General features: G+C 32.1%; 4 protein-coding genes across 6 annotated transcripts; 2 read left to right on the top strand and 2 right to left on the bottom strand.

The window, feature by feature from the left end:
- The first annotated feature begins 5578 nt into the window (after positions 1 to 5578).
- Positions 5579 to 8930, top strand: LOC115698516 (serine/threonine-protein kinase PBL34). 2 transcript variants are annotated; one of them, XM_030625596.2, is made up of 6 exons: positions 5579 to 6232; positions 6717 to 7048; positions 7152 to 7287; positions 7408 to 7547; positions 7639 to 7762; positions 7991 to 8930. In XM_030625596.2, the coding sequence occupies exons 1-6, from the start codon at positions 6031 to 6033 to the stop codon at positions 8503 to 8505; spliced, it is 1449 nt and encodes a 482-aa protein (XP_030481456.1). In that variant the 5' UTR covers positions 5579 to 6030; the 3' UTR covers positions 8506 to 8930. The 2 variants fall into 2 exon arrangements, with proteins under 2 accessions (XP_030481456.1, XP_030481458.1); XM_030625598.2 differs by having other exon boundaries at positions 5677 to 6214.
- Positions 8931 to 10707: 1777 nt separating this feature from the next.
- LOC115698528 (hypersensitive-induced reaction 1 protein-like) lies at positions 10708 to 13197 on the top strand. Its single transcript, XM_061102218.1, has 6 exons — positions 10708 to 11051; positions 11309 to 11506; positions 11605 to 11725; positions 11828 to 11919; positions 11993 to 12089; positions 12172 to 13197. The coding sequence occupies exons 2-6, from the start codon at positions 11318 to 11320 to the stop codon at positions 12546 to 12548; spliced, it is 876 nt and encodes a 291-aa protein (XP_060958201.1). The 5' UTR covers positions 10708 to 11051; positions 11309 to 11317; the 3' UTR covers positions 12549 to 13197.
- Positions 12786 to 15634, bottom strand: LOC115698531 (mitochondrial outer membrane protein porin of 34 kDa). The gene is made up of 6 exons (XM_030625614.2): positions 15271 to 15634; positions 15071 to 15138; positions 14543 to 14653; positions 13995 to 14081; positions 13644 to 13852; positions 12786 to 13398 (listed from the first exon to the last, which is right to left on the bottom strand). The coding sequence occupies exons 1-6, from the start codon at positions 15317 to 15319 to the stop codon at positions 13092 to 13094; spliced, it is 831 nt and encodes a 276-aa protein (XP_030481474.1). The 5' UTR covers positions 15320 to 15634; the 3' UTR covers positions 12786 to 13091.
- A 3330-nt stretch (positions 15635 to 18964) lies between these two features.
- On the bottom strand, positions 18965 to 21546 carry LOC115698524 (auxin efflux carrier component 8). Of its 2 annotated transcripts, none has more exons than XM_030625608.2 (6): positions 20747 to 21546; positions 20447 to 20639; positions 20262 to 20347; positions 20002 to 20159; positions 19466 to 19542; positions 18965 to 19336 (listed from the first exon to the last, which is right to left on the bottom strand). In XM_030625608.2, exons 1-6 carry the CDS (start codon positions 21255 to 21257, stop codon positions 19270 to 19272), a joined length of 1092 nt encoding a protein of 363 aa, XP_030481468.1. In that variant the 5' UTR covers positions 21258 to 21546; the 3' UTR covers positions 18965 to 19269. The 2 variants fall into 2 exon arrangements, with proteins under 2 accessions (XP_030481468.1, XP_030481469.1); XM_030625609.2 differs by having other exon boundaries at positions 20447 to 20636; positions 20747 to 21545.
- Between the last annotated feature and the right edge of the window lie 1675 nt (positions 21547 to 23221).

Raw genomic sequence — 23221 nt, forward strand, 5'->3', positions numbered from 1 at the left:
ACTGTTAAGAAAATGACACGTGGATAATGATTTAACATTTGATGATCACGTACCTATAGAGTTCTAGAAATATAACTTAAGTGTTATTACCGTTAAAAATTAAACTTAAGTTTTTATTTGCAACTGGGAGTTTAACTTAGTTATTTATCTCGTAAATTATTCTATTTATTTTTATTATTCTAGTCTAGATGATTATTATGAAGATCCAATCATTTTTTTGTGATTGTTTTTACAAAATTTGGACTAAAAAGGAGAACGTGAACCATGCCTTTAAAAGTTAACATCTTCGTCAATGTGAATTTGGGGTGTTAAAAACCTTGAAGTGACTCAAAATTGTATTTTATTAAATAAAAATCCCTTTTATTAATTTTTTCCACCTTATGCATAAATTAATTTAGTTAATCATTCTTGAAAAGGTGAGCAAACGATAACAAAGTTTATGACTAAAATAGTGAGGTGCATATATACCTACCATACATAATCGTGTTAATAAGTAGCATACTATTATAAAACAAACAAATGAGGCTTAATCTCATACCCCAAACAAAGGAGAATCCATAAAGGAACAAAATAAAAATAACAAGAAACAAAACTAAATAATAAACAAAAAAAAAAAATAAATAAATAAAACAATAACAAAACAAACTTGCATCCCCAAATAAAGGGAAAGCAAATGTGCATCATCTTCATGAAGCTGTCATACACTAGCAAAATAACACTGCTTGAACACACAATAAACCATCGGAAGCATAGGACTACCACCAATTTAGACCATCTACAAGAAAAGCTCCACACCCAAACCAAAACCAAATATCAAGGTAGCGGTTTAAGTGATAAAAAGGACGTCTGTAATTGCTAGAAAAAGAGTTGTTAATCACAACCTGCTAAACAAAGACCAACAAAACATACACATATAAGCAAAGAAACAAAGACCTCCCTCTCGGCCGAAGCATTTCTTAAGACAAGGGCCAAAGCCCCCAGTCAAAAGGAACAAAAAAACCTAAAGGCAATAATTAACTTCAAGGAAGAAAATTTAATTGCACAATTCAAACTAGAATGAGAATAAATCTCTTATAATTAAAGTTACTTGTACTGCATTTGTAATGATATATGTAATTTTAAGTTACGCGCTATTTTAGAATAAACTATGGTTGGTTAATTCATTGCGGATGATAGCTTTTTCTTCCTTGAAGCTATCCTTGAGAGCTGTTCTTGATTCAAAAATATCCTTAACATATATGAAAATACCTCTGGCCAGTTGCTTAATCTCACTAAGTCTGCGGTTTGTTTTTCCTCAAGGCTTCCTCGCTGCTACTTTGGGAGTTCCTCTTGTCCATTGTCATGATAAGTATCTGGATCTCCCTTATTTTGCACGTAAAAGTAAGAGTAAGTTGTTTCAATTTATTAAAGATCGTATTTGGAATAAACTGTTCGGATGGAAATCAAAGTTGTTCTCATCTGGTGGGCGTAAAGTGCTCCTCAAATCGGTTATTCAAGCTATTCTAACGTATGCCATGAGTATATTGTGTTTGCATGTTGGGATTGTGAACGAGATTTATAACATGTGTGCTCGATTTCGGTAGAGTGGTGATAATGATCAAAGCAAAATGCACTAGTGTACTTGGTCCCGTCTTTGTTGGCATAAATTTGACGGTGGTATGGGATTTAGAGATATGTTCTTGTTCAATTAATCTCTCCTTGCTAAACAAGGTGTAAGCCTTTTTAATCTCTCAGATTCTTTGGCAGCTAGAGTGATGGAAGGTTTCTACTATGCTAATTCTTTAGTTTTGGAAGTGGAAGAAATTAAAAGGGCTTCATTTATGTAAAAAAGTATCCTTTGGGGTCGTGATCTTTAGAAAAAAATGATGTCAGTGGCTGATGGGTAATGGCAATAATATTAGCATTCGAAACGATCTTTGGATTCCTAAAGAGAATGTGGGTCGTTCTTAATCATTTCAAGGTAATGTTGGACTACAGAAGGTGACTGATCTTAAAGTTGACGGGTGCTGGAATACGTCTCTCATCTTGTCGATTTTTTATGAAGTGGAGGCTAAAGTAATTTTGTCTATTCCCTCCTCTTCTTTTGATTGACAAGATCGCTTGGTTTTAGCACTTCACTGATAACAGGTCATATACGGTGAAGAGTGGCTACTGGAGTATTATTTCTAGGCTCGACTTGGGTCAAGTGTCTACTTTCCCGATGGTGGAAATTTTTGGAATTTGAGCATTCCTCTTAAGATTAAAAACTTTTTTTGGAAAGCTTTCATTCCTACCTATGAGAACCTTACTCGTCATGGTATCAATGCTTCTACCGTTTCCCCGATTTGTGGCCAATACAATGAAATAACTATCCATGCTCTATGATCTTGCCATTGACTTAAAACTGTTCGTAAACAATAGGTAAGAGGCCTCAAAAAGTTCACTGCTCTGTCAAGTCTTTCTAAATTTTTGATGACTTGTTTAGATGTTTTATCTACTTATGGATTAGAAGAGTTATTGTTTATTTCTCGGCACATTTGGCATAGGTGAAATACCTTCGTGCATGAGCATAAATTTTTGAATAATGAGTTGGTAAACTCTTGGGCTTTGAGCTACCTTTGGCGGTATTAAGACGCCTAAAGTTACAGCTCGAATGGTGACTTGTCAATACTCCTAACTAATTCTATTGGAGTGGTTGTGGAACCACCTGAGCCGGTTCTTGGGGGTATTAATTTGTTCGCCGACGCTGGTATTAGTGTTGATAACTGGAAGGTTGGTTTGGGTATTGTTATCTCCGACAAACAGGGTCAGATTATTGCTTCAATGGGATCTCCTCTCGTCGGGACATTCTCTCCCTAGGTTCCAGAAGTTGCAGCCCTTCTACAAGGGCTGCGATTGTGTCTGCGAGTAGGATACACTAACATCTCGTCCTTTTTTGATTGTCAATCTCTTGTGCAGATCATCGGTCATCACGAACCTCGCCTTTTGGAGCTTAGTATTTTTTTATTTTTGAAAATAAGCGTAGTCATATATTAAATAGATGTTAGACCTCACGGTCGTTACACAAAATGTTCTTCGATAAAGAGTGAATCGGGATAGATGCGTACATTTGGTGGGTGAAAACCCATTTAGCCACATTATGGACTGCAAAGTTACAAGTCCTACTAATATTATTATTTCTCACATCCAACAATTATGAATTTTTTTTTTCTTCTATTTCTCTGCATTATTGTAATAGGAAGCATAATGTTAATGTTCGTGCTCTTGTTAAATTAACATTATCCTTATTTAATCCCTACATTTAGTGGCCCAAACTACTTATGGATATTTAATTTTGTTGGTTGTTGGTTGTATTGTCCTTTGGACCTTTTGGCTTTGTGCCTTACTGAAATTTTTCCTCAATTTTTTTTTTTAAAAAATAAAACCTATGGTTGGTTAAATTGCAAAATTGAAAGACAAAGACCAAAATGAGGTCAAAATCCAAATCAACCATCGACTAATTGGATCTTGTATCATACTTTGTATCTTTTATTTTTGAAACTGATAATTTGATAACTTTTTTTGTCCCCATAAAGAAAAATCGATAATCCCTTCTCTCGAAATGATCACAACATGTCAATTATAAGGTTGAAAAAAAAATATACAGAGTGAAAATAATCTCCATTTTTAGAATTAAATAGATTGAAGATTTATACCAACAACCATCAGATATATTTTTTTGTCCGTAAAATAAGTTTACCGATAATCCTATATATGTTTCGATATTTAAGATATTTTTTTAGTTCAATTTTGTATGATCCTTTACATTGTAGTTATTTAAGTCATCTTACAAAATTTTAAAAGATTCAGAAAAATTTAACACACTGAAAAATATGGTTTAAGCAGTTCGTTACATGTTGGACTCTTTTATTTTATACGCGTGTGAAAGACTATTTAAACATATTTTCGGCATGTTAAATTTTTTTGATTTTTTCAAAATTTTACATAATATCTTAAATTATACAACGTAGAGAATTATAAAAAAATTCTCAAATATTAAAACAGATAAGAATCGGTAAATTTTTTTAGAGGAGATTGTAGAATTTTTTTACTATTTTTTTTTAAGTTCTATTTCCATCTATTTGTTTTTTAATAATATTATTAAATTTAAAGCTACTTTAAAGATTGAAATTGATATTCTATAAAATTTCAATAGCATTTCTTTTTAAATGAAAAATTTGTAGAATGTATGTAAAAGTTCATATGTTTGATACAGTTCCTAATTCAATTTGTAAACGATCGAAATATCATGTAACCTCATATAGTGAACAAAGTTCAATCAAATCAAATCAAAAGAAACAATAATGATTCTTCTGTCACAGAATTTGTTTTATAACGAATACTATACAAGAATATTTATATATATAAATATATGTATATATATATATTACACAATTAATTGATTAAAATATTTATCATAAAGAAAAAAGGATCACATAAAATTTACTTAAAAAAGAAAAATCTTTAATATAACATATTTTAATACACCATAACATGCTGCTGCACATGCCACCTGACCTGCTAATGTTAGAGTACATATAACTCTATTCCCTCCAAAATCCATTAACAATTTCTCCCTTTTTAATTTAAAAATTAAAATAGTAAACATTTATATTATCTCAATTGATAAACTAAATTATTCATTTGGAGTAATAATTTAAGACCATTTAACAATTATTCTTTCCTTTTAAAGATGTAATTTTTAATTCACATTGCTAAATTGAAGGTATATACTAAATCAGGGATATTAGTAGCAAAATTTTGTGATAAGTTGAAAACTATCATTTTTTATTATTCATTAATCAAATATAACTTCACAATAATTTCAATTAATAAATATCCTCTCAAATATAACCTTATCAAAATTAGAATTCCTAATGTACATAATATGACCTATAAAATTGGGTATAAATTAAAAAGTAGTAAAATAAAGATAAAAGTTCAAATAAGAAATAAAAAATAAGTATAGAGTGTAATTTCTTCTAAAATTTTTGTTATAATTCATGCACTTAAATATTTATATAATTTTTTTATCGGTAAATTTTTTAATATTATTTATTTAATTATATTTAAATTCTTATATAAATTTTTTAGCGGTAAATTTTTTTATGTAGTTCATATTTGACAATAAAAATTACAATCGTTACACCTTTAATGTAACATTTGTCACTGAATTAATATTGTAACAAAATGACTACGTAAGAACTTTCACTACTAAAAAATTTACATAAAAATTTAAGTGCAATAAAATGAACTATATTAAAATTTTACTTAAGTGCAAAAAAATAAAATTACTTTTTTTTTTCTTTTGCTTTTGAAGAATATCATTATTACATGTTTATTAATTATGAGGTGAATAGAGAAAGATGATTTATGTATAGAAATGAGAATAAAAACATAATTATAGTAATTGGATGGAGTATAATAAAAATAATAAATAAACAAACTTGTTCATATCTTTAGGAATAATTACATAATTAGTAATAAATAAATAAATAAATTAAATACACATTTAGGCTGATTTGATGTTTGGGTTGAGAGAATATGCTAAAGCTAAAGCCTAATAGGGTCACTATTGAGAGCTTATTTCTCTCTCCTGCCCGACCTGCCCAGTTCCTCTGTTTCAAACACCCCGACCTGCCCCTGCCCCTGCCCTTGCCCTTGATGATGCAAAACTTTTCTTTCTCTCCTTTTTTCTCAAAGAGCTCTCTTTTTCCACGCCTTCTTCTTCCTTTCTTTATCGGCTTCTCTCTTCCGAATCTCACTCTGAACCCGTTTTGCCCAATTGGGTCTGATCAGAATTTCTCAATTTTTCCATCATACAATTAAAAAGTTAATTTTTTTATATACGAGCAGTGCAATCTTTTTTCTTTTTTCTTAGTACCTGTTTGATGCCTTTTTATTTGTTTAAATCATTCGATGTTAGGTGGTCTGAAATGGGAAGTAAGAGATGTGTGAGATTATTTTGCTTATTGTAAGTCTTTGAAATTTTGTTGTGAGAGGTTAGGGAAGATGGGTTTGGGGCCTGATGCTTCAAAGGTGGAAACTTGGGAAGATTCGAGCAAATCAAGGGTAGTAGTAGTAGAGAAGAAGAAGGTGAAGAAAAATGGGGAAGTTGAGGAAACTGGGTGTTGGGTTAGGTTTAGTTTTAGGAATTGCATGCCTTCGAGATCGAAAGTTGATAGCTTCATGAGTGGTACTACCGCTTCTTGTGGTAAATTATTTTTATGTCGTTTTCCCATTTCTATTTTTGTGAATGGATTTTTTTTCTCTTTGTTTCTTTTTGGTTTTTGTAACTATTTGAGTTAGCTAATCCAAGTTAAGTTGCCTCATAAATTCACGGGCTTTTACAATATTATTGAGCAAAGTATACAGATTTCCAAAATTTTCCTTTGTTATCTTAACTTGAATAGAGTCTAATACGACAAGAACAAATTGGTTTCTTGTAGTTGCTATGGATTTTTGCATGAAACTCAGGTAGTTTCACAAAAGGCCTCATAAATATCATCACATGTGGGGCTATTTGGAGTATATGTTGAAACTGACTCATATATATTTGTAGTATTCTTCAAATATAGTTATAAATGTTAGCATTTATTACTAATGCCCATAAAATTGGATGTTATAAATGTGTGTCTATGTATGTGTGTTCATTTACTGAGTGAAGTTGCTTTTGTGTAATTTTGTTCTGGTGGTAGGTAAATCTACTGATGAGAAGAACAGAGATCAACAAGTTGCTCCAGTGGGGTCATCAACAAGCACTAGTAATATAGAAAGTACTATATCTACACCTAATTTCAGTGAAGAACTGAAGGTTGCTTCTCAGCTCAGAAAATTCACATTTAATGATCTTAAGTTAGCAACTAGGAATTTCAGACCTGAGAGTCTTCTTGGTGAGGGTGGATTTGGCTGTGTGTTTAAAGGTTGGATTGAAGAGAATGGTACTGCTCCTGTCAAACCTGGTACTGGACTCACTGTTGCTGTTAAAACACTTAACCATGATGGACTTCAGGGTCATAAAGAATGGCTTGTACGGTTTATATTTACTCATCTTTGCTTTTTGTCTTTTTACTTGTTTCTTTTATCCACTTTCATTCTTATCATGATTTGTTTTATGTGTCATACAATTTCAGGCTGAAATTAATTTTCTTGGTGACCTTAGCCATCCTAATTTGGTTAAACTGATTGGTTTTTGCATTGAGGAGGATCATAGACTTCTAGTTTATGAGTTCATGCCTAGGGGAAGTTTGGAGAACCACCTCTTCAGAAGTATTTAACCAAACCTTGCATTTTCCATTGTTAAAACTTGTCATGATACTGCTATCGGATGTTATTAGCATAATGCTCATTATGACATGACCTTTTTCTTTCTTTCTTTTTTTTTGTTAGGAGGGTCAGTGCCTCTTCCTTGGTCGATCAGAATGAGAATTGCACTTGGTGCTGCAAAGGGTCTTGCTTTTTTGCATGAAGAAGTTCAAAGGCCTGTAATATATCGTGATTTCAAGACTTCTAATATTCTCTTAGATGCAGTAAGTGATTATAACTGAATGACAGCTTCAACTCCTTACTTCCTCTTTGTTTTTTTTTTCTACAAATGTTAATGTTAAATTTGTTTGTTAGGATTACAATGCTAAACTCTCAGATTTTGGACTGGCAAAGGATGGTCCTGAGGGAAATGATACTCATGTCTCAACACGAGTTCTCGGTACCTACGGTTATGCAGCACCAGAGTATGTAATGACTGGTGAGTTTGGTTATAAATAATCATCTCTCTTTGACTCTGGAAATTGAAATGGCTTAATGGGTATTGCTCTATTGGTTTCTTTACTATTAAATCATATCTTTAGTAGTAATACCACTGTGTGAAAGACTCGATCAGCTCTTATGTATTTATGTTTCTGATTCTAGTGTATCTTTAATTACTTGATTTAACAACTATTCTGAGTTGGGTTTTTTTTTCTTTTTTGTGCAGGACATTTGACATCCAAAAATGATGTCTACAGTTTCGGTGTAGTCTTGCTAGAAATGTTAACTGGCAGGAGGTCCATGGATAAAAATAGGCCAAACGGGGAACACAATCTTGTGCAATGGGCAAGGCCACTTTTCGGAGACAAGAGAAGATTCTATAGGTTGATGGACCCTCGTTTTGAAGGTCATTTTTCAATCAAAGGTGCACAAAAAGCTATTGAGATTGCTGCTCACTGCCTTAGCCGTGACCCGAAAGCTAGACCCTTGATGAGTGAAGTTGTTGAGGCCCTAAAACCTTTGCCAAAACTCAAGGACATGGCCAGTTCTTCCTATTATTTCCAATCTATGCAAGCTGCACGGTCAAGGTCCATGCCAAATGCCAAGAATGGCAATAAAATGCAAGTAACATTCCAACCGAGGAAAGGAACACCCGTGAGGAGCTTATCCAGTCAAAGTAGTGCTCAAGCTTCTCCCCACCAGCTCCCTGGTGTATCACCACTTCCTCAGATTAGGAAATAAGAAATGATTGCAGCCATTTTTTCTGCATATCTATCGTCTCAACTTCCATTTTGTATGTATCTTCTCAAAACTAAATCTTCAACCGCAGCCTAAAACTACTGGCAAAACAAACGAGCCTCAGCCTCAACAGCCGCCGGTGCATGATGTTGCGCCACACAAAGTAGTCTGGTTGAGAGAGTTGAGACTCTGTAAGTTAGCAGTGGTTTGATAAAGAGATTAGCTATAAGTGTCAGTTTGTGTAACATAATGTTTTATGGAATTTCTTTGCTTAAAAATAATTATGCTTTTTATGCTGTTGAATCTGTTTACTTTGACAGACTTAAGATCTCAATAGGACTTTTCTCTGTATGAATCTAATATCACACTGATGTTATAATATTCCCATGTTAACAACAATGTCAAGCTAGCATTTCTTCTGGATTTAAGAGTGATTTTTGACTGAACATAGAAACCATTTTGTTTAATAATTGTTTATTTCCACAAATTATTCATTGTATAAATTAGAAGCGGATAGAGCTTTGAACCTGAGCTTAAACTACTTGTTCATGAACATCATTTTTAGCTCGCCTTTAACTGAGGCTGAATTTTTCTTTCGTTTTTTCAAAGACCCAATCTCTCTTTCTTACTTGTAAATGAAGAACCATAACAAGTTAACACTGTTCTACGGTTCTCTTTAGGTAGAGAATATAATGTGCTTGAGCAAGGGTGTCTGTCACTCTGCTTAACTTGGTATCCCGAATACTAAGTAACCGGTGAACTATCAAGTTCTTTAGTTTCTGTCTCCCTAGTTGAACCTTAACTTATATTTCCAGTCAAGTGAGTGTAATTGGATGTGTTCTTGGTGCTTCATGTATCAAGATTATGTAGAATAGAATTTGGGGATATGGTCTTGTCAAAGGTTTATCATGTTAGTCCTACATTTCTTCATGTAAATATATATACTTTAGCATTATCATACTTATTCTATTTGTATGTAATTTATAGCTTGTTATGTTATGATCAAGACTGATACCTTGTATTTTGCACGTATTCAAAGCCTTCATGGGAAAGCAGCAGATGCTTTCTACAAGCTCACCAATTCTAACTCATAGATCCAAGCCTATGTCTTTTGATGATATGTATGTTTCTCTCTAGTGCTATACGTTTGTAAATACAAAAAACCTTACTTTTGTAGATTAAAGAATCTTGATAACATCGGTATGAGATTACGTCCTATTGAGTTCTTCCTCGGGTTTCCTACTGACTAGCACAGATTATTTCCTACTGAATTTGATGATGTTGAAGATGAGCTTCAGAAGGTAACTAACACACCCAATTGACAGTTTATTTAAGTTAAAACATAGTTGTGTAATTTCTTTGCTAGATCCTTGCATTTGGAAATATCAATGAATGAGAAAAATGCAGAAGTTTCAAATGGCTCAAAACGAAATGGATAACTGAGATTGTACTAGATACAACATGATTGTACTATTTCACTTATGATCAACTAATAGCAGAGAAGATATTGCAGATCGGATCAGATCAAGCGAGCTGGCCTGTCAGCGAGGCCAGCGTTCTCTCGCCTTCCCTAAAAGTGTTCCTGCAACATCAGCCATTGATATCATGAACATTGTTGGTTGTTGATTCAATATTTCTTATGTTTTCATATAACCGAAATGAAAATAGGAAAGCCTGAATTCATTGCTACTTTAGGTGTGTAGTATTATTAGTTATAAGCCAACTTAGCATTGACATAAGTGGCTGGATCTTAAGAATAAAAGCCAAAACAAAAGGCCAGGCTGTCTTCTTACCTACCATACAGAATCTACTTGTTTTGGATTTTTAAGTTTTAATAATGGAATTTGATCCAATAGTCAACTGAATAAGAACATAGTATTCTATGTCAAGAGTTTCCACCTCGTGGAAATCTTATCTTTATAACAAGATAATCATGAAACTTATGATTATCTATGTAGCCAAGCCTGTCAGTCGCTATTGCTGCAATCAGCATGAAATGTATAGGCATTTACAGATAAAAGAATCTTCTTGTATATACCACCTGACTTTAAATATCTTACATATACATAATGATAAAGAAATTACCATTAAATGTTTGATTTTAACTTTGATTGTCACAAATAAAGTGGCAGCTCTCTTTTTTGATGAATTATGAAAAATATCAATTTGCAATATATATATATACATTTATTTATGATACATTGTAAAGACTGAGAAAAACTAGAAAGTCTAAACATATATATACCTCGAAGTTTCTCAAAGTCTGATTCTTATGTAGATAGATATTTATATATGATGATGATGATATGGTATAGCATTAACTTGGGGAGTTAGTTGACTTCTTCTTTCATCTTTTTTCTATATATACATAAAAGATTTTAAAATCAAAAAAGAAAAAAAAAACAAGATCAGATTATATCAAAGGATTCACATGATGGGATCAGCTGCTTAGTCATCCACGCCTTCCAAAATCAAGTGGCCAATTTACTATAAAGACACCCTTTTTAATATCAACTCTTTATACCTCTTTGTTCATATCTTCCAAACTTGTTAGTTTCTCTCTCTCTCTCTCTCTCTCTCTCTCTCTCTCTCTCTCTCTCTCTCTCTCTCTCTCTCTCTCTCTCTCTCTCCTTATTTATTGTTTATGCCATGTTCTATAACTATGTTTGTACTCTACATGTTAAATAAGAATAGATATATAAATGAACTTACTAATATATATATATACATGTTATCATAGTCTATATATATAGTTGTAAAGATTTGATATCTGGGTCACCTAATATGGGGTCTTCTTGTTGCTCAGAAAGAAATAATGGGCAATCTATTATGTTGTATAAAAGTTGATCAGTCAACAGTTGCTGTCAAAGAAAGATTTGGCAAGTTTACTGAAGTGCTTGAGCCAGGATGCCATTGTCTACCATGGATTTTGGGCTCTCAACTCGCTGGTCATCTCTCTCTTCGGCTACAACAGTTAGATGTTCGTTGCGAGACCAAAACAAAGGTTCCATTATCATCTTCATCCATGTCTGAAATTTCCATTTTCTTAAGCTGCAAGCAACATCATACCAAATTAGTACCTTTTAATATTTTGTTGTGTAGGATAATGTGTTTGTCAACGTTGTTGCATCTGTACAATACCGGGTTATCATCGACAAGGCTAGTGAAGCTTACTACAAACTCAGTAATCCCCGGACTCAAATCCAAGCCTATGTTTTTGATGGTATGTATGGCTTTTCAAAATTTCTATTACAGACAAGATTTTAATTTGTTTAAATGTTGAAGAACAAGTGTTCAATGACTAGGTTTTACTTTGATTGTTCAGTGATCAGAGCTAGTGTTCCTAAGCTGAACTTGGATGATGTTTTTGAGCAAAAGAATGAAATCGCTAGAGCTGTGGAAGATGAGCTTGAAAAGGTAAAACATTTATCAGTATGAAGAAAAGTCTAAAACATTTTCTTATAATAATTCATTTTTGATGATTAAACAGGCTATGTGTGCTTATGGATATGAAATAGTTCAGACACTCATTATTGATATCGAACCAGATGAACATGTCAAACGATCAATGAATGAAATCAATGCAGGTAAAACACTTAGCCTTGATTATTCTTGACAAGTTTTAAGAGAGAATTTATTGACCTGGTAAACTGTATCTTTATCTGGCAGCTGCAAGGATGAGGTTGGCGACTAATGAGAGAGCCGAAGCAGAGAAAATCATACAGATTAAGCGAGCAGAGGGCGAGGCTGAATCCAAGTATCTGTCTGGTGTAGGCATAGCTAGGCAGCGACAGGCGATCGTTGATGGCCTGAGAGAGAGTGTGGTTGGTTTCTCCCTCAACGTGCCGGGAACCACTGCCAAAGATGTGTTGGACATGGTCCTTCTAACACAGTATTTTGACACCATGAAAGAAATTGGAGCCACCTCAAAGTCTTCAACAGTGTTCATCCCCCATGGACCAGGCGTCGTAAGAGACGTGGCCACTCAGATTCGAGATGGGCTGCTTCAGGCAACCTCAACCTCATCTCCTCACAGTCACTCTTGAGGAATCGATGTACAAAATGTTTGTGCTGAATAAGTTGGCCTACTTGCTAAGATTTATTTAGCAAAGCTCTCATCATAGACTACATTATGGTGACTGAAATAGGTCGAACAACATACCATATACTAAAAGAATTTCTTGCTTGTTTTACTTATTTTGTCCATAACTGAATTTTTGCCAAAAAATGAAAAAGAAAAAACAAAGAACACAAGGCATAGGGAATATAAATAGCCATCAAAATTGGAAATGAAGCTCAACTCAAAACCCCCTCCATAACTGGTTTCATCACCCTCTTTCAGGAGTGTGTCAATAGGAGTAATAGTTCAAAACGGTCTATGACACCAAGAACATTTATTTTTTACAACAAGAAAAAAGGAAACCGCCAAGAAATTAATAATGTACCATAAAGACTTGTTTCAAGGAGGAAGAAAAAAACAGAATCCACAATTTGAATTAAAGAGAAGTCAGTCTGAAATCTTAACGGACTACTATGCTAAGCTCCTCAATGGTGAACCCTGCCATGGTGACCAATTGGAAATAACTCACTCATGGCTTGAGAACCAAAGCCAATCCAACCTTCGCACTCTTTTCAATGGCCTTGGTGTCTACATCCCCAGAAATGGTGAAGAATGACTTTGGTCGCCACTCGTGCTGGATAAGAGCACTAGCCTTGCCAAGGTTGTTCACTCGTGCTTTCACAGAGGTCAATGGATCCAATGCGTGCTGAGCACCAACTGTGAATGTATTCTCGTTGGATGAGAAGCTATGGGTTGCCTCAGCACCAACCGCGGTGCTAGTGAAAGGATTAACAATGTGATAGTATGAGGCACTCAAGGTGTCACCTTTGTCGTTTCTGTAACATTCAGAAAAACTTCAATTAAACTAAGCAAGAACAGATTGACAGAATTGCAAAACATGGATGTAGTAAACCACATCTCTATCAAAGTGAAATAGAACAACATTATGAAAATGTGGGTGGATTCTCCACTCCAGTGATTATGGCTTTAAACCAGCTAAAAGAGCCCACAACTCACACTTCTGGTAGTCATACGGTCAGAAATATGTACGTAAACAAAAGAAATAAACATCAATACTCACACTGTCAATGAAGCTAGTAGGTCGGCATTGGTGAAGCTCAATCCACCATTGAATTTGGTGAAATTTCCAGTTTTTGAGTCAAATGAGACATCAGTGCCAAGTGCAACAGCATTGGTTCCAATAACACCAGAAAAGTTGACAATAGGATTAGCTGTCAACCCAACACTGGTGCTTATACCTGCATACTCATGCAAATACTGGAGTTCCACCTGTTTAAAAAAAGGTATAAAACGGTAGTTTCAGTACTGATTCGAGTCAGGTCGTCTGCTATGTAACATATGCCTCTAGATAATGTTACTTCATTGACACCCAAGCCATCATTATGCCAAACTCGCAGATAAAACTGCTTACCTTGCCAGATCTTTGATCAGGAACTCTGAAGCTTAAAATTGTTTTCAAGCCAGGACAAGCTTCATCAACAGTAACAGTTGCAATGAGCTGAAAATAGTAAATAATTTCAGTAAAATGATAGAAATTTTAAATATAATTAATTAGACCAACTCTGTTTAGAATCATTTGCAAAATAAATTCTCATCACACTCAATAACACTTCAGTCTGAGTATTAAAAATGTGAGTAAGTGTTGTATATTGTCAAGAAAGCTATTTTGCGAAGAATTTATTAGCAAAGGCCATTTTGCAAAACACTCTTTGAAAACAAAGTGTTTTTTTTACTAGTTCTCCGCATTATCATATAAACCAAGTTACAATTTTGATTCCATTGCTTCAATTAGAAAATTGACCATGAACCTGTGAATCTTAACTATTATCATCATGTGAAGAAATAAAATATTTTAAAAAAATCATAAAGATTCCGACATGAATAGCAAGACGGAAAACACATCATATGGAAACATAGAAGGTAAACCGAAAATAAACTGTAAGACATCGGGGGGCTTACATTGGAGTTTGTGTCAACTTTGATATCAGTTGTGATGTTTTTGTTCTTAAGCTGAGTGTTAACATCAGCCAAAAACAGCTCACCCTTCTTTGTTCCAGACGATGTAATAGCCTACAGAAATGAAAAAATAACAATTATTTAGTAAGTTAAATTATCAATTTATGGCACAAACGGTATTGAAGATATCATCACACGAACTAAACTAGGTTTAAATGCGAACAAAACATAACTCTCACAATCACATAATAAATGGATCCCTTAAATCTAAATATATTTTATTTTTTCATATATGGGGATTAAGGATGACACGCACAAAATTGATATGTATGAAGAAAGCAATTACAACAATACAATAACCGAAATTATATCATAAATAGGTAAGACCGATGCATTTCCCCAGTTCTCAAACCAAAACCAATTGACAAAACCTATATATTAAAGCAGAAAGACATGCAAATCCGAAAAACCCTAGCTTCGTGATTCAATACAGAGTTATATAGATCTTATGGTCAAATTAAAGGAACTCACCACTCCAGTTGGGGAGTAGGTAGTGAGAGTGAACTTTTGGTCAGTCTGGTAATCCTTGTAGAGAAGATCTAGCACAACAGAAACAAAAATTAATAAACGAATCTCAAATTTTAGATTGAGAACCCTAGTTTCAGAGAACATATATGAAAAAATTAAAAATAAAAACACATAATAATACATTTGTAGAGAGAGAAACGAACCTCTAGCTTTTTTGCCGATATCGGTGTAGAGACCAGGACCCTTGCCCATATTTGCCGAAAGAAGAGAAATGAAGATGGAGTTTGCAGAGAATAAAAATGGCAAGGGAAGAAGAAATGGTATTAGCTCGGACAACCAGATTTTGGGTTTTGCCCTTTTCCCTAATATATATGGGTTTCAAAACCCTAATTTGAGCTTTTTTTTTCAATTTTCTTGGAAAGGGTGAAATTTGATAATTATTATTTTAATTTCTGTTATCTAAATGTGAAAAAACGTGGAGCGTTGGATGGAATAAAAGGGAAGACGTAGTGATTAATCTGAGCGTTGATTATGCAAAGGCTGTGGTGGAGTGGAGCTAATCCAAGTGCGTTTATTATGACGTGGGTTTTGTTGAAATTAGTAAAATAAAAAATAGGTAACGGTGACGGTGACGGTGACGGTGACGGAAGCCTTGGCTTCACCGACTGAGGAGGAGAGAATAGAGGTCTTGCCGATTAGCCTCTTTCTAATCTGCCGTCACTAGACATGTCCTCACGTTTTTCTTTTATCAGATTTGTGTGTTTTTTTTAAAAGGGAAAATAATAATATAACACTTAACAGATTATAATAAATTAATGTTAAGATTATGAAAAATTTTACACTTTTTTGGTATTTAGTAGAATTTTTAGTTTATTATTTTTTTTTTTTATAATTCTCAATATCAACATTATAGTTATTTAAGTTATTTAGTAAAATTTTAAGAAATTTTAAAAAATTTAACACGTGAATCTATTTGATTCATGCTTTTAACGTGTTAAATATTTTCTCAACGTATTTTTGGTAAAGCTTTTTTTAGGAGTACATTATAAAAGTATCTTTATTTATTTTTGTTGTTGAACGATTTATTAGTGCTTTCCAAATTTTAATACTAATCATTTAATTTTTTTAAAAGAATACTAATTATTGTGTCTCCACTTAGAGCATCTCCAATAATAATAATGTTATAAATAATACTTAATGGCATGAATATATATATATTTGGTACTTTTTAATAGATATTTATTATTAGAGTGAAAAACAACACAAGGAAGTAATGATATTCATTATATATTCTCTGTTTTTATTATTATTATTATTATTAACTATTTAATATATATTTTAAAATAAAAATACCAAATATAATATGAAATCAAAATAAAATAAAATATTTTTAAATGAAATAGAAATTGTTGACACTCTTAAAAAAATGTCAGAAAATGGTCTTAGACTCGGTAAAAGTAAATTTCTAAAATGATGCCGCATGTCCTATGTATTAACATAAAAAAGTACATTGAAGCATTTGAACTTTAATAATTGAGAAATTTTCTTGAAAAGGAAATAATATATCGGTAACACTTACAAATTTTATCAAAATTCCATAACTGATTCGAAATAATTTAAATAGTTAACAAATATATATTCTTGATTGGATAATATTACTTACAAGAACTGGTTTTATTGACTATATATTGCAATTAGCCCACAAAACATTAGCTTACCTTTTCCAATTGTTATGAACATAACTGAGTAGTATATAATTTTATAGTAGATTTCTAAATGTAAATTTAAATGATATACTAATTTTTGTTATTTTTTTATAAAAATACTGTCAAGTGGTATTTTTTTTACTTTTTTATTGTATTTTTTTATAAGTTTCATAATACTGCAGTATACTATGTTAAGTTTTTACTAGTGTTCCACTAATGTTTTTTAGTTGTTTTACTGTTGTTTTGAGTTGTTCTGTTTTGTGTTCTACTGGTATTTTATAAAAACATAGTATTTTTAAAAACTTTTTGTAAGTTTCCCTTTCTAAAGTCTAAATTATTTCCGTAAATGAACCGAGAGCCATTAGTAGTAATGGCAATTTGAGTTATTTTCGCGGGTCGGGTCGGACTAATCTGGCCCGATTATTTTATATCGGGCCTGATCCGCTAAGATGAAGAAAGTAGCTAGGTCGGGCCGGCCCGATTGACATTCCTAGCCATTAGTGTAGATAGTGTCACCCTCATCTCGTATTATCTAGCACCTCCTTGTAATAATGTCTACCTTCATAGTAGTATTGCACCAATGTCGAAATGAAGATAGTAGCGTCGGTAACAAAATCGGTTATTTTACTACGCCTGTTTCTTTTTACTAACTTCCACTTTTAAGGAGATCTTTAAAACAATATATATAATTTTATATAGTGAAGAGAAATATTGAGCATTTTGTTGAGTTGGATATATCTTTTGTGGAATTTATTCTTCATAATATCTTGTTTCTTTTATATGAAATTTTAGATATATAAAGATTTGAAAGATTATACATTGTAAAACTTTATTTGTTATTCTTTGTGTAACATTCATCTTTGTACGTACAAATTTAAAGAATCAATCTTAGTGTTCAATACTGGTTTACACAATCCGAAATTTATTACTTTTTCAAATAAAAGATTTATTTAATAATAATAATAATTTAATATAATTTTAGTAATTGAGTAAATACTTTATTTGATGGGATTAATCAATTTAATCTAAAAAAAATTGTCCCCCATTATTTATATATATATGATTTGTAAAATTTATATTACATTTTTTCCGTTACATAACGAACCTTCAACTCTTAAAATACTATTTACATCAATTACAAAGTTTCTAAATCTAAAAACGGATTTTATTTATAGGCAATAACATTTATAAATTAAGTATTTCCTGTTAATGCCAATAGTGTGATTTACTCTTTAATTAAATTGGCATTCTTAGAAGACTTTTATATGCAGTATTCAAAATAATTTAATTATAAGAAATATTATAAAGAAGAATTTAATTGTCTCCATTAATAATACAATCAATATTAAAACATGCAGAGCAAGCTAACTAATAGATCTTTATTTGTATTGCAATACAAAATGAATGGTTAGTAAATTTCACATTGAATTTATAATAGATAGAAAGTAAAATAAATAATAGTAACTCTATTTCTACTTCTAATTCCATATCCCTTCCTAAGTTTATCAAACTGTAGTGTGAGACTTTGTGGAAATGGCGCAATGAGTTAATTTTCAAGCGCAGACATTGTACAAAGATTGTCTCTCGAGAGCTGTAGATTTCTTGAGTAACTGGCTATGGTTTGAACAATTGGATGTGTTTGATGCTAAGCTGCAGGAGCTTGACATTCATCCTGAGGAGGATTTTTGGTGTTGTAAAATTGATGCTTCTGTTGTTGACAAAGAAGCAGGCTTTGCTATTTTTCACAAGCATGAACAGGTCTTTAAGGACTCTTGGGTCGTTGTGGGGTTCTCCTCTATCTACAATGTACTTAAAGGTGGGCTTTGTGGTATTGCTTTGGCTTTGCAGATGGCTTTGGAGAAAGAGGTGTCAAAAGTTCGAATAGAAACTGACTCGAAGTCAGCTGCTACTGCTTTTGCGGTTGGTTCATTACTGTTTGGTTGGAGCATTTATCCTTTGTTTTCTTTTTGTTTGAACCTCTGTAAGTCACTTAAGGAAGTTGTTGTGTCTTTTGTTCCTCGATCGTAGAATTTGCACGTTGGGCTAGAGAGGCAAAAGTCAAAAACTCTAGTTTGTTAAGGGAAGTAGTCCTTTTTGTGGCTACTAATTTAGTTTTCTCTAAATAAAAGTCCATAATTAAAAAATAAAAAATAAAAAACCTCAGTGTGCAAGGTATCTTAGATTTCCATTGAATGAACACTTTGACCACTTTCTTACTTTTTATAATAAACCAAAAAATAATCTAATCATATATTTTGGATTGCTTGTAACTAACAGTTATCTCACTATTCATTAATGTATATTAACTATCTTCTCATCAGTTGATTATAATACAATTTTGGGCTGTATCTTCTCATGAGCAAATCAAGTCATATTACATTCTCAAAACAATTGAATAAATTGAATGAGGACACTCTTCCCACTCACTTCCAATCATCTGCAACAATTTTTTTGCAGAGATTTTCTAGCTCTACTTTTGTTACACTTGTCACTATTTTAGAGTGCTAACAAGAAGAAGTACATCAATGCTATAGGCAAGGCAACAAGCATGCCAAAAATTACCCTGAAATTTTCAAAAAACAAATCCAACATTTCAGAACTCTTTTAGAGAGATATTTGAATTAGGATTATTATTCTGAAAACACACAAAAGAAATCAAAAAAGAGAAAAGGGGGTTGAATAGAATTGATACCCAGTACTTAAAATATCAGGATGTACATTATACTCCTTGGCAAATACAAAAGGAACAATTCCTTGAGGAAGAGCAGCCTGTATGTACAGTACCAAAAAAAAAAACACACTAATAAGACTCAATGGAGTATGCATCACATTCAGAAATATAGGTCAATATATAGGTCAAGCACCACAAGAAATGATATAATGTTATTATGTCCCACGTAATTTAATTTAACAAATAATATGAAAAACTGCTAATCAGTCATAAGGTACTACCAAGTTCGGTCCTGAACATAAACGGAGTAAGCTTGTGCCTAGAGTTCAACTAGCTTAGGGCCCAAAAAAAATTTCCTTTTAAAATTACATATTTTTTTTACTAATTTTGAAAAATACCATTTTTTTCTAAATAAGAACTCAAAAATATTTTTTCCCGATAACCCATTATATTTTAGAACCGGCCCTAAATACTAGTATGGTGTTGGCCACCTTAAATGCCAAATAGCAATGCTCGTATCACATTTCATGTACCAAGTAATATTATTATGTGTTTACCTGAACAATGGCTACTCTGAGTTGAGTATGCCTTAATCCAATGGCAAGAGAAGCAGCAGCCATTAAGAAAGGTCCTCCAATGAATTTAAATCCCATGGATATAATAGCCATTCTGGTCCCACATGCTATTATGCTAGGTCTTGAAGCCATGAATAGACCTATTAAAATCACATATAAGTATCAAAAAAATCACATATAAGTATCAAATAATAAAGTTGTTATTTGGTCTTTCAAATTCTAAGACATGTTAAGCTACATACCTAAGCTGAACATTGCCATACCAAGTCCTCCATCAGCCAATATTTTAATTGATTGCCCAGCTATTTCTGGCAAGTCAACTTTCCATCTACAACAAATTTAAACTTATTATTTTCTCAACTAAATTAACTGTAACTGCTTAAAACAAGAATATATGTTAGAATAACAAGCTTTGAAGCTATCATACTTGTATTTAATACATGCCCAAACAAGACCAATAGCAGTAGCATGAGTGTTAGGATTTTCCATGAGTTTCTTTCCAACAGTTAAGAGAATAACTCCGGTTTTGATTTTCAATGGCACAGTACTTGTTCTGCTTATTCCGTCCTCAACTTCTTCCTTCGGTTGTTGTAACTCTTGCGGGTTTTCTAACTCTTCTTCTTACAACACCAAAAAAAAACAACAACCTTGATTGGCATTAAAAAAATATGAATCAAACCCGAAAAAACAAAACAAAACAAAACAACCCGAAAAATCTGTTGATTACCTGTGGCTTCTAATGATGGGGAGACAGAAGCAGCTGACTTAGCAGCATTGAACTCATACATAAACAGTAACAAATTGTACCAAATCAAGCTTTGTAAGGCGACTATTTGAGCAAGCATCTTAGCAGCCTCATCACCATACATGGCTTTCAACAGAGGAATTCCAAGGATCAATGTATTAGGAAGAATGGATACAGAGAGACCTGTAATAATAAAATTCAACCCACCTTTGGACCTAACTCTAGTCACAACTGTTAATACTAGAAAAGCAAGTAGTTTTTGAACAAAGTCTGAGAGAATAAGCTTTAGGTTCATCTTGTAAGGATTATTCTCAGATAAAATTTGAAAAGATAATAAAGGGATAGAGAATTTTGCCACAAACTTGTTAATCCCAGAACATTGTTCTGGTGTAAAAAGCTTCCACCATCTAACAGATACATAAGCTAAAATCATAGCAACATATAAAGGTACAGTTGCTGTAACAACATGATAAACATCAACTAAAGAAATCATGGTCTTCTTTGAAACTTCAGAAGAAGAAGAAGAAGAAAGAAAGAAGAAAAGTGTTAAGTGGGAAAATGGGGTGGGGTTTTTATTAGAAGATTCTTCAAAAAAATGAACATAATAAGTTGTGATTGTTTGTGTGAGGGTACAATTTGTAACTATGTTAAAATATTCTGATTTCCATCCATGTTGCCTACTTGGTATGGTAATGTAATAATAATATTTAGTTTGCTTTTTTGTTTGTGTATTTTGGCTCTCTGTTGTTGTAATGGTTAGGTATCTATGAATGGGAGATATATAGTTAGATTACAACTAGAACAAAATTTGAGATATTAATCAGAAAAAAGTCAGGGTATTATTGTCATCATAAGTCTTAAAGTTAGATTCTGAGTTTTCTTGTGGCTATGTTCTTTAGAGAAAGGAAGGCTATGTAGGCTGATATGGTAAGTCTAAAACCTTTTCTAGGCTCTTTTCTTTTCAATAATTATTATTAAGTTAATTGAGGGTAAAACTTTCTTATATTTAATTTTTATACACTTAATTTTTTTATTTTTTGTGGGAATATTTTTTTAGTTCTGCTTTTATTTGTAAATTTGATCCGTTAATTAAATTCCATCGTTAAATATTAATTGGAATTATTACTGTGTACACGCGATACTAAAATTTCGAAGTTAATAAAATTATGTCACATATACTTAAGGTGTACACGGTAACAATCTAATTGATATTTAAGTGACGCTTGAAATTTACAAATAAAAATAAAATTAAGGGATATTACAAAAAAAAAAAAAAGATTAAATATATAAAATCAAAACATAATAGAATTTTGTCGCTAATTATCTTTGTTATTATTACTGTTAAGAACTATTTTCCTTTTTCTGTAAGTAGAAGCTGTTTTATATTTCTCCAAAAATTTCACATTTAATTTTGCTATTACATGTTTAATAATAATAATAATAATAATAACAGATAAACCAGAAACTAAAGTAATTTTCAAAGTCAGTAAATCTAATAAAATTTTTATTTTTTAAAAAATAATAATTTTATATATGTGGTTTCCAATAGTGGGAAGGAAGAATAAAGAAGAAAATTGCAAAGGAAGTAAGTGATTTGATGAGTTTGTATTTTGTAACAGTGTTGTTAAGGGAAGAATTTTTTGCCAATTAAGGTCAAAAGTGTCAGAATAAGTGTTATAGGGAATTTGCTTTTTAGACTGTGAAATTTGGAAACCTAAACATGTCTCTTTCTTCTTCAACAAAATAAAGAGATTAAGTAAAAAAAAAAAAAAAATCAAAGCATAAAAGAGTTTCACCATAAATAACTAACTCAAAAGTATCTAGTTGCAACTCCTTAAAATTTAGGTGGAAAATTCAATGAACACATGTAATGAAAAAAGGTTCAAACCCTTTTCCAAGTTTTACAAGTGTTGATTTTTGCCATGTTTTGGTTCTTGGTAGTCCTTATTATGCAATATTCAAAGCTTCACATGTTCAAAAAAAAAAAAGAATAAGTAATTTAATTAAGGAAAAGAATGAATAAAAGTAGTTTAGTTTTAACAAACATGTGACATGATAGTGTTAGCTAGTAATAGTATACATGGAAAATCTTATATCAAGTGATATCATTGTTATGATTCAAAGAATAGTTTTGGCAAAAGTATAATAATTAAAAGGAATAGTTTGACAAGCATATAAAAGAGTAGAAACTGTTGTATTCTGTGATCAAATGAAGAAACGAATGTTGTTATATAGTATGCTTTCTCATGAGTTGACAGAAAGTAGGGCTAGCTAGTATTAGTATTAAAGCTATATGTTCCTACTCCATCTCAAGTAATCACTAAAACCAACTTCTTTTGCTTTGAAAACCCTTTTGTTTTTTTTCTCTATTTAATTATTTATAGCCTTTTAACAATTAGTTGTGTGTACATATAACAAATTAGAAAAGAAGGTGTTTAGGCTAAACAAACCTAAATA

Source organism: Cannabis sativa, chromosome 8 (genome assembly GCF_029168945.1).
Source record: "Cannabis sativa cultivar Pink pepper isolate KNU-18-1 chromosome 8, ASM2916894v1, whole genome shotgun sequence".
In the NCBI taxonomy this organism is placed as follows: Eukaryota; Viridiplantae; Streptophyta; class Magnoliopsida; order Rosales; family Cannabaceae; genus Cannabis; species Cannabis sativa.